At 35.6% G+C, this 16,048-nt stretch overlaps 1 protein-coding gene across 1 annotated transcript; it reads right to left on the bottom strand.

Moving 5' to 3' along the window:
- Positions 1–254: 254 nt before the first annotated feature.
- Positions 255–15,175, bottom strand: LOC140983536 (probable manganese-transporting ATPase PDR2). Its single transcript, XM_073450622.1, has 22 exons — positions 15,021–15,175; positions 14,493–14,774; positions 13,227–13,316; positions 12,006–12,208; positions 11,525–11,597; positions 10,633–10,805; positions 10,369–10,540; positions 9,881–9,985; positions 9,632–9,742; positions 9,453–9,539; positions 9,162–9,344; positions 8,879–8,929; positions 8,678–8,803; positions 7,950–8,029; positions 6,747–6,855; positions 5,469–5,597; positions 4,027–4,092; positions 3,770–3,841; positions 2,867–3,018; positions 2,514–2,625; positions 2,313–2,429; positions 255–1,538 (listed from the first exon to the last, which is right to left on the bottom strand). Exons 2-22 carry the CDS (start codon positions 14,739–14,741, stop codon positions 441–443), a joined length of 3,558 nt encoding a protein of 1,185 aa, XP_073306723.1. The 5' UTR covers positions 14,742–14,774; positions 15,021–15,175; the 3' UTR covers positions 255–440.
- Positions 15,176–16,048: the final 873 nt, after the last annotated feature.

Raw genomic sequence — 16,048 nt, 5'->3', positions numbered from 1 at the left:
ATTAGCGCCATGAAATTAAAGGTTTTGAAATTAATTACTGACTATAAACCAAATAATACAAATAAAGATAAATTCAATTGATCAGTGAACAAATAATAGTGGTTTCAAACATTTAGACAATCTAGCCATCGTAAAATTATATCAAATATATAAATATATCCAGAATTTTCTCAACTTACAATTTCTCTTCCATATCCATCAAAATGGCAGGTTTGTCATAATTCATTTTAGCAGCCAAAACTTAAACTCATTACCCATAAAATAAACCCAATCAATGGAAAATCGAGGACCTCGTTCCCAATGTAAGTACAAGCCTCAAAGAAAATTTGATCAAGAACTTCCCGAGATTTGAAGTTATACAATCAAAAAAGTAACCAACGTTAATAGACTTCCGTAAGATATTGCCAAACAAGGCACAAACATTCCAAAGCTGTGTTAACTTAGAGGTTCTTCTTTTTGTCAATCGCTGTAACCTGCCGTTGCTTTTTCCTCCAGGCCGGCATCTTACCGGGGAACGCCCATCTCAATAACCTTTCCCACGTGTAACAAACTAAAAATGCAAGAAAAGCCCAGATTAGAAGCTTATTTCTTAATGATTTTGGCAGAGGGACTAACTTTAACCAGTCGTTCAAGTCCCTGAATAAATCAGAGGCAATTACTACAAAGAAGACAACTGCGGCCCCAAGGGCGTATAAAAACGGCCTGTTTTCAGATATACTCTTGTTGAAAGGATGGCCCATGTAGTTCACAGCAAATGTTGCCACCTGCAACATCATTCCCACCATGTAAGAAACTGTGTTCACGAGATTGGGATGGAACTCTGCGTCGGGTTCGATACATTCATCTGGCATGTACTTCTCTGCCTCTTTCACTGATGAAATCAAGAAGAAAATGTGAACAGCAAACTGCCCGAGGAGGGAGAGGAATACATAGTAGCAGAAGATATTCGGATGAGGGCGCTCAGCAGAAAGGGTAGGAAGTGGGGAAGCATGCGAAATGAAGAGAAAAAAGGCAGCTGTGAAGACCCCACTGATCGTGGCTTGGACATCACCCAATTTCACACCATCCAGGTACATAACGCTCAATACATAGGCAGTAGCGAGGCAGTTCAGTCCAAGTATCTTGAACATTTGGAGCGTAGTGACAAGAGTACTACGACCCTGGCGAATTATGTCAGTGGTAGGGGCAACTGAAGCATGCTTGGCAGTAAAAGGTGATGCCATTGAGGCATCCCCAAGTTTAACAACAGGGGCAGTTCGACCATCACCTCCTTCTTCATTTAGCTCGTTCATTATTTTCTTCAGTTTTTTCCGCTGAATCTCGGCAGCTGTCAGATGCCGATTAGCAGCTTGGTTGCCAGTTGATTCCAACTTCGATACTGCCCGGCTCTTTGAAGCATTTTCTCCATTTTCAATGGTGGACTTGGATTTTTTTGATTTGTCAGACTTTGCAATTTCATTTTTGGACGATGCTTCAAAAGCAGACTTCTCCTTTTGAGTCGGAGGTACTGCATTAAGCAGAGCCACTCCCACGTGTGCCTGTAAAAAGCATCATTACGGCATCAAATTTGTTCTCATTTCTACAGTATTCTAAAAGGCCCTGCATAATTCAGCTTGAAGGGAAGTATCATCACTATGTAGTTACCCTATAATCCTAATTCAACCCAAAACAACAAACACAAAACTGCCTAAATTTGATTGTACCCTATAATCCTACAAACTCCTAGTCATTTATCGAGAATCAAGATAGTCGCCTACAAACTGGAAGAAAGATTAGTTAGAGAAGGCATTCTTGAAAGAAACTTGGAGCAAGTTTCCTGTTTGACCTTTAACCAATATTTTTTTTAATACTACCTCTGACCTAATTATGTATAGATATCAGTGAAAACATTAATTCCATTCAATCCACCTCGTTCTTTGCCAACAATTGCATCCGACTGAAAAAAAAACTCTTCCTAACCTATCCTTGTTTTATACTTGCTAGTCACAAGTAATTGAAATCATATATCCACATCATGAATTTTTTTGTGCTCCAAAACTATGAAACAGAGAGAAGCTGAAAAATGTCTGCTTCATAGGAGAGTCGAACAAGGATATACCCTTGGCCATGGGATAGAAAACATGTGGTTAAGAAATCAGTGACATGGCCAAACTTATCTTCAAGCCATTGGCATTAAAAATTTGTAGATGATAGACATTGCTGGTGATGCCTACCATTTCCTCAAGAAAGAAATGATCCGCTGAGTGGTAGCAATCATAGAAAATAAACGGACAAAGTTTTATTCATTCACACGACTTCTGATCATTTTATACCTGCTTCAGAGCTCCAACATCATTGGTTCCATCACCACACATCAGGGTAACCCTTCCTACTGATCTAAAAGTCGTAATGATGAGTTCCTTTTGCTCAGGAGCCACCCGGGCAAACACCTGATGCATGTGAAACAAAGTTCAAAACAAACACAAAGGAGGAGGGGGAGAGAGATGTTTGATGTGGGTGCCATGAGCAGCTACCTTAACGTATGGAATGACTTTCAAGATTGAAGAAGTTTGTTGAAGCATTTCAATGCAGTCACCACCAATGCAAAGATCATGAGCCTCAGATAGAGCTTCAACCTCATTCTCCCTGTTAAAAGAGTTAGAGAAGAAACGATTGAAACTGTGGAACAAAAAGAAGAGCAACTGGGCAAACTTCACAGCGTTGTCAGAAGTACGAGATTAAACTACATAACAAAAGGCACAAGCATCAATAAGAGAGGAAATTTAGCTAGTTTATCAGAGCTAAAAAGGAATTAGTACACAACAGGGGAAAAAAGAGAATCAGATCCAGGTAAGCTTGAAATTCTTCACAAAAAAAGTATTCATGCCTGTAAGCAATAATTTGCGTCTCATCTGGAGAAACCCATTCATATCCTTCATTACTTTTTGCACGGCCAAGAATTAGGGCTGGTTTTGAGATAATATTAACTTGTCCAGCAACATGGCAAGCTGTCAAAGCTTGATCTCCAGTAATCATCACCTGAAAAATAAACCAGAAAAAAACATTAACAAATTCTAATTGGTGCTATTTTCATAATTCTACGAATAGTCCCTGTTAAACTTCTAGTATATGTGGATGGAAATAGATCGGCCAAAGTAATCTGTTATCCAAAACCTGAAGATATTATTATTTCAGCTAAATCCAGTAGAATTTAAGAAAAATAAATTCCTCAGCAGGCTCACTTGTGACCTTTTATTTTCAAGTATCATTCAAAAAACCAAACAATTATAGAATGTTTTTGTTTTACTATTTCTTATTTCATTTCTCTTCCCAAGTAAGAATCTTCGCCCTCAATCAGGTGGCCAAAGTATGCCACAATTAATAGGACTACAACTGAATAGAAGGAAACAAGCAATTTCTGGGTCCTTGGCCTCCAAGATAAACATGGTTATTAAATGGAGCCTCCACAATTTACAGTAATTGGAATGGTTTGCAGCAGAATTTTAACTGACATTTGTATTTCAAGTAGAGACCATTAAACTGATATATGACAAAAAATTGTAAGTGAAGTTATGGATTTGTTGTGGTTGATTTGGCATACAAGACAAGCACATAAGACGTAATTTCCCATCGACACATTCCAGAAAACAGTCATCAGGCAGAACTTCATCAAAGCTTATGCTGCCCAGAAAAATTGCATACTCACCACCATCATCAAACTTAAGTTCAAGTATTAACTAAATCAAGAACAGTTGTAATATAACTTGTCTGCAGTTAGAATAAGGCTCACCAAATCATGTGAAGAACTTTTTAATTCAGACAGCACTGAGGCTGAATCTCCACGGATAGGGCAATTAAAAACCTGATTTGCCAACGTAGGCATAGCACAGACAAACAAAAAACATTAAACAAAGACATCCGCAAAAAGTGAAGAACAAAGTAATGAAGTTTTATAAAATTTTATACATAAAAAATAAACGAGTATTGTTTTCTTTTGGGGCAAATGGTTGCGAGGATAAAAAAAAAAGTATAATGACAATTGATTACCGCAAAACCCGCGAAGGTAAGATCACTTTCTACCATGTCTCGTTCCAAGCTTCTTGCTTCACTAACCTTCAAACAAGTATGATATTTAGCAATTACTTAAATAAGAAAGAACCAAAATTAATCTTGTGGGGGGAATATTAAGCACGTATAATAAGAAAATACCACAGCCAACCAACTTACACGTGAAGACTGTAGTGTGAAAAGGAGTGAATATCTATAGTTTAGCACTTATATTACTAGACAAATGCACATGAACTGCACTTGGAAGTAGGGATGACGATGGGTCGGGTTTGGGTAGGGTTCCGTTATTCGCAATATTTTTTTATATTTTTAATTTTGAACATGTACATTTATACAATCGATTGAATAAAAAACCATCCAAAAAAACATCTATAGCACAATTTAAACCAACTATTAACGACAACAATTTAATGCAAATCCAAAAATTCATATAAATTTAATTATAGATAACCATAGAATCCCATATATAAGAAAATTTCAAAAGAGAATAATATTTACCTTAATGAAAATCAAAATGGGCAGGTTATTGCAAAACCAGTTAACCGACCCATACCCATCCGTGTACAAAAGGAGAACACCCATTGCCCAAACCATATCCATTTAACATTACCCAAACCCGACCCAAATGGGTTTGTTCGGGTCGGGTACCTGCTCTAGCCATACCCATTGTCATCCCTATTTGGAAGCCTTCTTATATATAGATATCAAATATAGAACCAATTCCTAGCTTTTGCGAATCAAATAATCAAAATTTTCAAATATTTTGGCAACTGTAAATTGATACTCAAATTAATTTCTGAATGTAATTTTCAAACTGAATACACAAACTTCCGTAAAACAAATTTTCAGGCAGGCAGCAGTAGTTTTATCAGCAATTTATTCAGTTAAATTAATGAAAAACCCTTACTAACTTACATGCAAGGGTTAATTCAGTCATAAATAACATCGATGGTTCAGGCACAACCAGTCACTTAGATTCTTTTGCAAGAAACATTAATGAAACCACCAGTAGTGTATCCTTGCAATGCATCTACTATCAGGTGTTTGAATCATAGTTATCGACTCATCAACAAAACAAAAAAATTTCCAATACGATCATTATACCCTTTCACATCTGACACACGCTATCCAACAAATATTGGTTAGCATGCACCGACATCACAAAGCTAGCACCAAAAATAGGCATAAAAGACTGCTATTAACAAGGGCAGAGTTCATACATAATTCATTTTTACAAAAATACTCCGACACAAGAGGAGACCATCGATCAGTTTTTATCCTAAAAACAGGGCCCAATTCAGAAGTGGAGAAACCATGAAGGAAGATAGATATTCCCAATTGGCGTGAAAACATTTATTTGCAAGCAAGAACAAATCTTATTTTCAGAAATACAGTGATTATTTCAAAAACTGAATTCTTACTGTCATATCTGGAAGAGTTTTGTATGCCAAAGCCAAAACACGAGATCCTTGTCGTGTGTGTTTCTTGTAGGTCTTAACATATGATTCTGGCACATCAACAAGTCTTTCTTGAATGGTTTCAGGGGCACCCTGAAATTGTCATTGGATGGAAAAGTTTACATATTCTATAAATAAAAATAAAAAGTATGCGAACAAGCCAACAGCGGTAAAAGTAAAAATATGATGGTCACCCATGACTGTTTTTGGGGGCTAAACAAAAGGGAGTGTAGTCTGCAGTAATATCACATACAATAGCACCTTATCAAATGGCAATTAATTATCGGATGAATCTGAATTTCACTTAGATAAAGTATACTGAAAGATAGTTTACAGAATCAAAGTAAAAAAAAGATTTTTCATTAATTTCATAGAATTTTAAAGTCTTGATCTAAGAGAAAAGTACAAGGGTTAATGCGCTATTTAGGGTTTTGAGTAAAAAAAATCAAGAATTTCTCTCATACATTTCTTGTTTCAAGTCATTATTCCAAATGAATAAAAGGCAATGAAAGGAAACACAAACATATCACAGAAAGGCTAGCTAGGCTATTTTATTCCCACCAGAAAAGTTTTATTTAACTTTTACGCTCAGCAAGATCTCAGATACAATTTTTTTTTGTGACATTGGTCTACACGTGTATAACCTGATTACTTCTCTAACAAGATTTGAGGGGTTATAAGCACGGCACCAGCAGTTTTAAGGCCGTTATTACACCAAATCCCAGAACCCCCTCAGCACTGCTCAAAGTTATGTCCCAGAAAATAAAAAGAAAATCAGGCTCAAGGACTTCATTCGTCCCGAATGTTGTTTCAGCTGCCATGTTTCATACAAGAAACAAAAAATGAAAAGATCAGGCTCGACAGTTTCATGAACCTAAATGTAGTAACAATTTTCTTGAATGGTTTTCTTCTAATTCAAACGGGACACGATAAATGATATGCAAATACTAATTGGTTTGGAATTGATTAGATGTTGCTACATGGCCCACATCCAAGTTTAGATGGTTGGTAATGGAGATGAAAGTCTTCAACATGGGAAAGCATCTATTCTCTTATACATGCTAGCATTTCGCCTTAGCATTTCATGTTTTGCAAGAGTCCCTAAGTGAAAACTCAACCTAATGCATATGGATATGAAATTTCATGCAGGGATAGGCAATTTCAACTCCAAAATTTATTGGTTAGTCTGAAAGCTGTAAGATTAATAATGTCCAAATTATACTCTTTCAACATATACCATACCTTCACAAAAGAAACAAATTGCTCCTGAACACGAACAACAACTGCCATTCTTTTTAGATAAGATGCAAAGTGGTGTCTTTGTACAATCTGGACAGTATTGCCACCTCCCCTGTAATGTTTTCAAACCAGATAATTACATAAAGTAGATAAATGCGTCCATGCAATATTCTTTTGCAGATTTTATAATCATAGGAAACATACACATGCAACATATATCCATTCCCCATATATGAAACATTTATCAAGAGCAAATTTTACACAGTAAATCAAAAGACCTTTTTGATTGACAAAGAAGAACTTAGAAGTAGGGAATATCTGAATTTCCATCATTAAACCAAAAGCAAGAACTTTCACAAACCGTGAGCTACTTAATCAACGATAATAATGACATCTGATATAAGTTCACATCCTACGAGGTAACAACCATCCAGCCAACCCTTGGTATCTTAATTATTCCCATTCAATCCAAAGAAGCGTCTCATTTCACGACCACTGAAAAGCAAAGAAATTTCAACACTCACCCACGTAGAATACAGATACTGTAAAGAGAATGTTTTTCACATATCACTATATCACAGAAAAGCATATTTTATAACAAAAATTTGAAGCACAAGTTCCAGTAACATTAATATAATTTCAACGCCATGAAAGACATCAGGAATGATTCTCCTATCTATCTAAACACAGTGCTCAAGTTTTTTCCAAATACTAGGTTCAAATCAATTTGGTGCAATAAGATGACAGCTTCCACTAATACACACTTAGATCTCACCCACTTAACAAAGAAAATCCAAACTTGATGTCTACTCGTGGAGAGCCAAGGTATATCTGATAATTTGCAATCTTGAAAAATACACATAAAAATCACAAAGGATAATGAATATACAGAAGAATTGAAAAAAAAAATTGGCAAATTCCAACTACCACCCTCGTGTAATATCGGAAAAGCATAAAATCCCTTCCACTAAATTAAAGGTCTTTTATAGCCATGTGTTTGAAAAAAATAGCACATTTACCTCATTTGCTGGGGATTTTACGCCTGATTTTAAAATAGCGAGGTTTTAAAAGACGATTAATTTCATATAAGTGGTTGTATTCTTTAGATTTTCACATAGGTGCTGCTAGATGCTATCTGCCCCAAAAATTTATTACTAGTAATTTTTTTTTGGAAAATCAATTATCAATTAAAACAACTTAGCTTACTTTTTTGGAGTGGCCTTTTCATCTGATTTGTAGGTCCACTCAATTCCTTTCAGTGCTGCCTTCTCAAGAGGATCACCAACCTACATCCAATTGTGGATAAAAATGTCACCATACGATACAGGGTTCAGCAAGATGGCAAGGACAAGCTTAAACTCTTTTAACCAGGGATAAGTAATATGGGTTCAGACCAATATTATAAAGCTGGTTGGCCAGAATCAAATGCTTAACGTCAAGTAGACCAAGAAAGCAAATTCTTCCAAGTTCTATCAGATTTTTCCCTTTGTTTGTCCCTTATGAAACACTTTACTTTCTTGCAAAATAAGTGATGATTATTAATTGACTCATTTGAAGCCCCTCTCAAAGAGGGACACCATATTTTTCCTGTACTCTTGTGAGCATGGGTGGGGAGGGTTTGAAAAACTAACTCAATGGAACATTTTCTATCCATTTAAACATAAATGGTAATAGCTGAAAAATCTCTCTTGTCTGGAATTTCTACCCCTATTTTCTTCCACTCGAATCTTTTATTGCCCTCCCTCTCCATACATCCGCAGAAAATAATTAAAGTTGTCAATATTTTTAACAAAAGTTATGAATATCTTTACACTGAAGATTTAACTATAGGGCAAATTATGCAAATTACACTAACCCAATAATATATAAATCAATAATGATCATATCAATCAAAACATCACAAGGTAGTAAAGTAGCAAGACACGGTATTATACCAGTTTATTGTCCACAAATACCAAAGCATGGCAAGAAGCAAGTAGTTCCAGAGTGCGATCAGACACTTTAGACATTTCAGTTATTAAGTCTTCACTGTCTATCAAACCACCAACTCCTGAAAACTCCTGGAGATAAAAAAATTATTTAAAAGGATAGGGATCAAACAACAAGTAGGTGCATTAGACCTTGAGCTGCCTAACCATGTCATCAGATGTTAGCGTCCCAGTCTTGTCAAAACAGCACATATCAACCTGCAGAAGGGAACAACAAACTGTGCTGAAGACTAACAATATAGAAAAGCAAATGGAATATTCTATCCACAAGAAAATTAAACACAAACATCAAGAGAGTTACTAACAAAAACACCAGCATTCAGTTTATTAGTTCAATCAGACAATTAAAAGAATCACTTCAAAATACACCATCTTCGTGAAAAGGAATTTAACAATGTATATCAAACAAGATCGAAGATTAAAATATCACCTTTCCAGCAAATGGGATTCTAAACGGTTCTGTGCAGTATATCCCAAGTCGTGCTAGTGCAATTAATGAAGTATTAACAGCAATTGAAAGCTCCATAGGCAGTTCAGGTGGGATCACAGAAGTAATAATTAATGAACAACTCAGAAGAAGCTTGTATCTACTCCTTGTTGGATCCTCAAGCCCCTATACACGAGCTCCATTTGATCATCCAACCAGAGCAATAATCTCAATTATAATATGTCCAGATATAATAATCTGGTAGAACAGGGTCTCTATAGAAATCTGTTGTACCTTCTTAAGAACATATCCAGCAGCTATCAAAGCAAATACCACTAAGAACAAGATAAAGAACCCGCTTTCCCAGCTATTTGCTGTAACCTACAGCATAAAATTATAAAACATAAAGCATGTACAAATAATAGATCAGCTCAAGACATTCAGAGAGCACCAATGAAATTTCAAATCCTTACCCTCTCAGTAGAAAATAATATCGTGCGCATTAGCTTCCCTTGACTTGTTTCAAATCCAGTTCTGAGAACAACTGCCAAGCAGCCACCATCAGGGGCTTTCAAATGAAATGTCTGTCCCAAGAAGACAAAAAGAAAGAGCCAATTGTAAAGATTTAGGCACCTGGAATGTTAACAGCAAGCCAAGCAGTATTTCAAATTTTTTTTCTTTTTTATTTTTAGGGGATTGGGGGTTTCTTTGCGGGTGGGAACCTTGTCTGCTGTATGCTGTAATATTTTTGTGCCGCCAAAAAGAACATGTGCTTTATCTCGTCTAGCTGATAGTTTCTCATTCATTCCTCTACCCATTACCGAAACCTGAAAAGTATATACGTTGGTTCATTAATATGAACAATTAAGAAGTGAATAAAGAATGTAAAAGCTAAACAAGGACAATCTATGTAAATTTAATACTAGATGATCATTGCTGGCTCCAAACTCTCGCCCAACCACATAGCTGCCACTCTTGAGAACAAGAGCAGAATTTTAAAAAATTCTTAGTTCCATCCAAACAATTTTCACGTGGGCAATAGTCCCGCTTATTACTTTTAAATTCCACCAACTCCTACGGCCCCATTGCAAAATACTCAGAAATAATTATCATATTACAAGTGCTGTGGATAATTACATATTTTTAGGAATATTAAGAAATAAAAAAAACGAAAAAGATCAAAGAGACTAATAAAACCTCACGTCCTCACCTTCCATTGGGGAGTAGACTCCCCAGTTAGAATAGCTTCATTTACAATAGCACTTCCAGCTAAAATTAGCATGTCTGCAGGTACCGACTTGTCTTCTCCATTCGTACCAGTTGAGCGCCCAATAGACACAACATCCCCAGGTAGCAGTTCTGTCCCAGAGAGTTTAACCCACCTAATTATCAAAAGTAAAGGAGATTCCAGCATTTACATAATGCTTAGTAAAATAACGAAGGAGCAAATATTTTTTTTATTTGAGTGACGTACTTCCCACACCGATAAACCATCAAAATCTGAGTATCCACTTTCACTCGTCTAAGCTCAGTCAGGGTCTTCAAACGGCTTTTTGCCATTGTTGACTCAAACATAAACAGCATGAAGAGAGTGAACAAACTGTAGTACCAATATTCATCTAAACACCATAGACCCACGCAGAAAACCTAAAAATGCAATTAATGATGCCATATATTAGAAAAGCACTCAGTAAGTAGTAGTGGTTACATTAAAATTCAAAAAGAAGTATTGCACAACTCAAAAGAACAAGAGGAATCAAGATTGTATCATATCGAATCAATGTTGTAATGGCGAGAGGCGGTAGCGGCGGCGGTTGAATTTTTTAGCAATTTTTTATAGGTAATTATATATAATCATGCAATGTAATTATAGATAATCATACTTTTTTATGAAATATATGTAATTAAATAATGTTTATGCATAAAAAAGTTTCATAGAATATAATACAATCTAGACAAAGTGCAAATAAATTTATAAATGCAAACTAAAAACAAAATTAATGTGGTGACTGATGACGGCGGCTGCTAGAGGCGGTTTGAGGCAGGTGGTGGCTGATGATGATGGACACTTGAAACCAAAAGTAAATACAAAAGAGACTGACATATGTTTTTATATCTAGGGTTTTTAAATTGATTGACTTTGACAGGTTTTTAAAATTATTTGACTTTGACAGTTGACTAGGATTTTAAAATCATTGACCTCCTCAGCCGCCTGCTCGCCCGCCTCCGTCACTTGCTCGCCGGCCAGATAGCCTCAGACCTCCAATAGAGACCGCCTTAGACAAAGACAAGGCGGTCGAGGGCCGCCTAGACGCTCGACCGCCATTTAGAACATGTCGAATTAAAATTTTAAAATAATAACAAACCTGAAATACAAAAAATGGCTCCATGCATTGCTCCTTCATCAATTTCTGGAAAGTGGGTTGAGGATATTCGAATCTGCATTCAGTGTATATTTTAAAACAGAACGAATATAAATGATATGCATGTGATTCCTATCCCAGCTCAAGAAGCCACTGTCAAATATATTACAAAGTAATAACACCATATTAATAAATTAACATGATGTGCAATGTCCCCAGTAAATTTTAGACATTGTCGTGATATCCATATCAGATGATTATATGCACTGTGAGACGCCATCTATAACCTCATGAATGGTGGCACGAGAAACTACTATAATCTAAAATTAGAAACATCATGCACACAGTTCTTTCAAATTTCTGTAAAATTTCAGCATATTGAATTGAAGCAAAAGAGGAAATTCCAAATTAAATTTTGACATCATGACTTCTCACAGCAAAAAAACAAGTCAAACTTGATTGAACATAAATGGAAGCAACTTACACATTCCTTCCCCATTTCTCGGTGGCGGCCAAAACTTTAGCTTCAGTTCCATAGCCAGTATTTTTGAGATAATACCCCATTGTTTCCTTGGAAGGATAGGGAAGTTTAGAAAAAGTATTTTTCTCATTTGAGTAAATAAACCGCTGCTTCCTAAAGTCAAAGTAGATCTCTTCGATATCAACGGATGCAGAAGAAGCTGCCATCTAAAGAACATAAATTATTGATTAGATTTAGGTGGAAAGGACGATAAAACTTTTGCATGACTGCTGATTTTCTATAGAAGGTAGCTACTAAAGAAATATCACTATTCAAGTTGAACAAACAAACCAATGAACACGACACCCATTTGATGACAAGTTTGAAGTGGTGATTTTTTAGAGGGTAAATTGCAGTATAACGATGATGATGATGATGAGAGAGAGAACAAATGATGTGACTGAAGATACTTATTGTATGTTCTAACATAGCCATGCCCTGCAATGTATGCATAGAGTCAATTTAACACCTATCATGTGTCAGTGTGTATTGTCATACTTATTGTTACAGCACGATCCCTTCTCGTGGACACATCAATTGGTTCTTTTTGAATGTTACAGAAAAAGGAAAGATAATTACGCATTACAATAACCATTCACAGTTTTATAATCAATTAAAGAATTTAATAAACAGAATTGTCACCGCTTACAAGCACTCAAAAACTGTAGGCTCTAATTTTATCATTCAAAAATTTTCCCAACAAAAGAAAACACAAAAAATTTAAATTATATGATTGAACGAATGATTCTTAATACAAAATATCTAACTTTAATCAGAGTAAAGTCAAGTTTAGAAAGCCAGAGAAGAGAAATTGCAAGTGCCTTCATTTTCCACGCACATGCGTCCATAACATTTTATTTGCATGCAGACATATTAGCATATATTGAATCTTCTATGTTAGCATATATTGAAACTTGCTGCCAGCTCATTTAAGTACACATTTGTTTAATATAGAGGCCTTTTACAAAGTAAGGTGAGAAAAACATGAGTTATAACAAAGCCAATTAATATGGTGTAACTGATCTGGTATATAGAAAGTATAGCTTGAGAATTATCAAATACTATCTATTGAGAGCCTAGGTAATAAGGAGCAACATGGTGAAAAAAAATTAAAATAAAAAATGGCTTCCAGTCCTGCAAGAGCATTCAAAACAGTTGTTGCGAAAGCGAGGAGAGTAGTCCAACCTTCTGACAATGAAGGGTCACCACTTCTTTGGAGCCAGAAAATTTAGCTGGAGTAATTTTGCAAGCATCGGCATGATGAATGTCCTTAACCTGCCATAGAAGCAGTCATAAAACCTACTATTCAAACATATTGAGTCATTAAGTTAAAGCACGATAAAACAGCTTCGACCAACAGTACTATACAAGTCAATATGACAGAAAATGGAGATGCACGTTATAGTATAGATGTTTATGAAACATATTATCCAAACTAAGGCCTTTGGAATCCCATTTTTGATATGCAATTCTATGAAGCAAGTTACCAAATAAACTGAAGTTCAAAGTCATTTAACCGGAAACAATTAAGAATGTGTGTTAGAAAAATTACAGAAACATTGGCAAATTAACGAATTTGTACAATGCAGTCATCTGGCATCAGAAATGGTATGCACTACCTTATAAACTAATCTAGGAAAATTTCCAAACACCAAATAGATTGGGAACATGTATGTTAATTTATATCTAAATTGTTGCAGCATGTGAGTTTTACAAGAATTACCTGAAGACCGGCCAATTTTCTGGACCTCACTTTTGAAATTTATTCGTCCTTTAGAACATGAAATTAAGCAGATCATCTGCACCTTTCTAATTGTAGGTGAGGATTAAATACCTAATATTAATCTCTTGCCCAACCGAATGCAAATATAACTAAACAAAACAATGTAACCAAAAGTTTATTCATATACTTTAAAATTATATAAATTTGAGATTCAAGCAGTTTATATATATACAGCTGAGTCTTATCAGTAACCACCAGAACTCCCCCCCAATTAGGAACCACATTCGAATTTTGTAGAACTTTCTGCTTTCAGATTCACAACTAAAAATGGAAAGATCCCCGCTTGTAGATATTTTGAACATTGGAATATACCATAAATATGGTAATACTATAAACCTAACCAAGTAATTAAACACTAGCACGTCAGCTAGCACAACTAAAAGCTTCTTTTTCATTATCTGACCTTTGCCTCACAATTCCACCCTCTGAAGAACTCCGTGCCAATCCAAACAATTCCAATCAACCATATGTACAGCGAATAAAAGCTTTTAAGAAAAACAACCATAAGAAACAATTTACATATCCCAGAGAAAGTACTTGCCAACTCTCAACCACTTTTCTCCAATGGATGAAACGAAATCTAGCGACATGGACAATTTAAAAGAGAGCTGAAACAGGGAGAATGTCAGTGGACCAAGCAAAAATATGTTGGAGCGCACAAAACGTACCTTAGAGTACTGAACAAAGCATTTGAAATCCACGGACCAAACCGTGAACAAGAATACAAGAATATGAAATGCTCCAATGCAGCCCAAAACTATCGAAGCATCCCCAAAATCCAAGCTTGGGACCACAGCTAAAGGCCACACGCCATAAAGAACTGCAAATGGCCACAAATCCAATCGCCACGCCCAATGCCTTCTTCGCAGCAAATCAACAGTATCCACCACTTTTCCGCCAACATGAAACCTTGACATCACGATTCTTCCGTTGCTTCTACTCCAAATTTTCTACGATTTCAAAAGAAATAGAAAATCAAAGAATTAACCAATAGAAACTATTCATGAGATTTTGTCTTCAGTAAATTATTTGGAAAAATTCCTGCAATCGTTGCAACTTTGCATCTTCACTTTCACTTTTTTCTTACAATATATACTTTACGCTTTCGTAACGAGAACAACAAAGCAACTCATTGATTCGAACACAAAATAACTCGTGGGAAAAAATTCCTAACACAGAAGAAGGAATCAGCAAACCTGTTGCCGGAGGAGAGCGGAGGGCTCCGCGTTTCGAGGATGATTGATCGAGCAGCCCTAGAGGAGGTCTTCAACTGAGTGGTGGTGTTATTGGAAGCTGAGGTATTTTTATATGAACTAAATAAAGTAAAATAAAATTAATTTTCATTAAAATTGATTCCAAAAATCAAAACTCTTTGTTTTTGAAAGTTAAAAATTCATAAAATCAAATCGAAAAATCCCGAGTTACAATACAAAAAAGTCAAGATAGAATATTTCCATCTAGCCAAAGTAAATTAGAAGAGCTATTGAATTCTCTATGAACAAAAAAGTGTACCACAATTTGTATGATTATTTTATGAGTTTATCGACAGATATAACCAATTTTATAACTTTTGTATGGGCTAAAAATAATTAATTATGAAAGCCCAATTAAATTATATAGGCCCGTTAAGTGTGGCAGATTGATTTCTATCGATTCAAAACTGGTCACAGAGCGCCAAAAGGGAGAAGAACGTGAGAAGATAGATGGAGATCGTGAGAAAGTAGTGGGAAAGATCATGGGCTCATGGGAGAGTGGAGAGAAACGGCACAACGTGAGGAAGAAAAAGACATCGACAAACATCTCTGGACACACAACACAGCTCTACACAGCGAAAACTTGCAAAAATACTCTCTGCAAAAATTCAATCTTCAAGCGATAGATTTTAAGATTTCTAACATTCTCTCGTTTTTAGATTTCAACAACTTTATATTTATATGTTAATGTCTTGTAAATTCCTACGGTTTATTGAAAATATAAACAATGTCAGGCGTTTATTCCTCAAATTCCAATAGTTTTCTTCATTTTGGCGTTATAGTTGTTTTAGGAGATTAGAACCGACGATCAAATTTAGAATTCACTTTCGTTTGTTTTTAGAAGTTAAATTTTTATCATTTTTACACAAATCGGTGCATTTTCGCACCTGGCACNTGGTGCATTTTCGCACCTGACACACCCGCAATACCAAATATTGTGCAAACAACTTTATATTTATTATTCAACTAAA

Source organism: Primulina huaijiensis, chromosome 8 (assembly GCF_012295235.1).
Source record: "Primulina huaijiensis isolate GDHJ02 chromosome 8, ASM1229523v2, whole genome shotgun sequence".
Classification (NCBI taxonomy): domain Eukaryota; kingdom Viridiplantae; phylum Streptophyta; class Magnoliopsida; order Lamiales; family Gesneriaceae; genus Primulina; species Primulina huaijiensis.
Note: the sequence above shows the minus strand (reverse complement) of the source record. Positions and strands in the feature narration are given on the sequence as shown.

Bases quoted from the DNA above. Each gene is read 5' to 3' on its own strand.
- LOC140983536 (XM_073450622.1), bottom strand. From the start codon at position 14,741: ATGTCAAGGTTTCATGTTGGCGGAAAAGTGGTGGATACTGTTGATTTG. The intron at 6,856-7,949 runs GTAAGCTAAGTT...AAAACATTACAG, and splicing joins GAAAAGGCCACTCCAAAAAA to GGGAGGTGGCAATACTGTCC. The intron at 1,539-2,312 runs GTATAAAATGAT...TGCTTTTTACAG, and splicing joins ATGTTGGAGCTCTGAAGCAG to GCACACGTGGGAGTGGCTCT.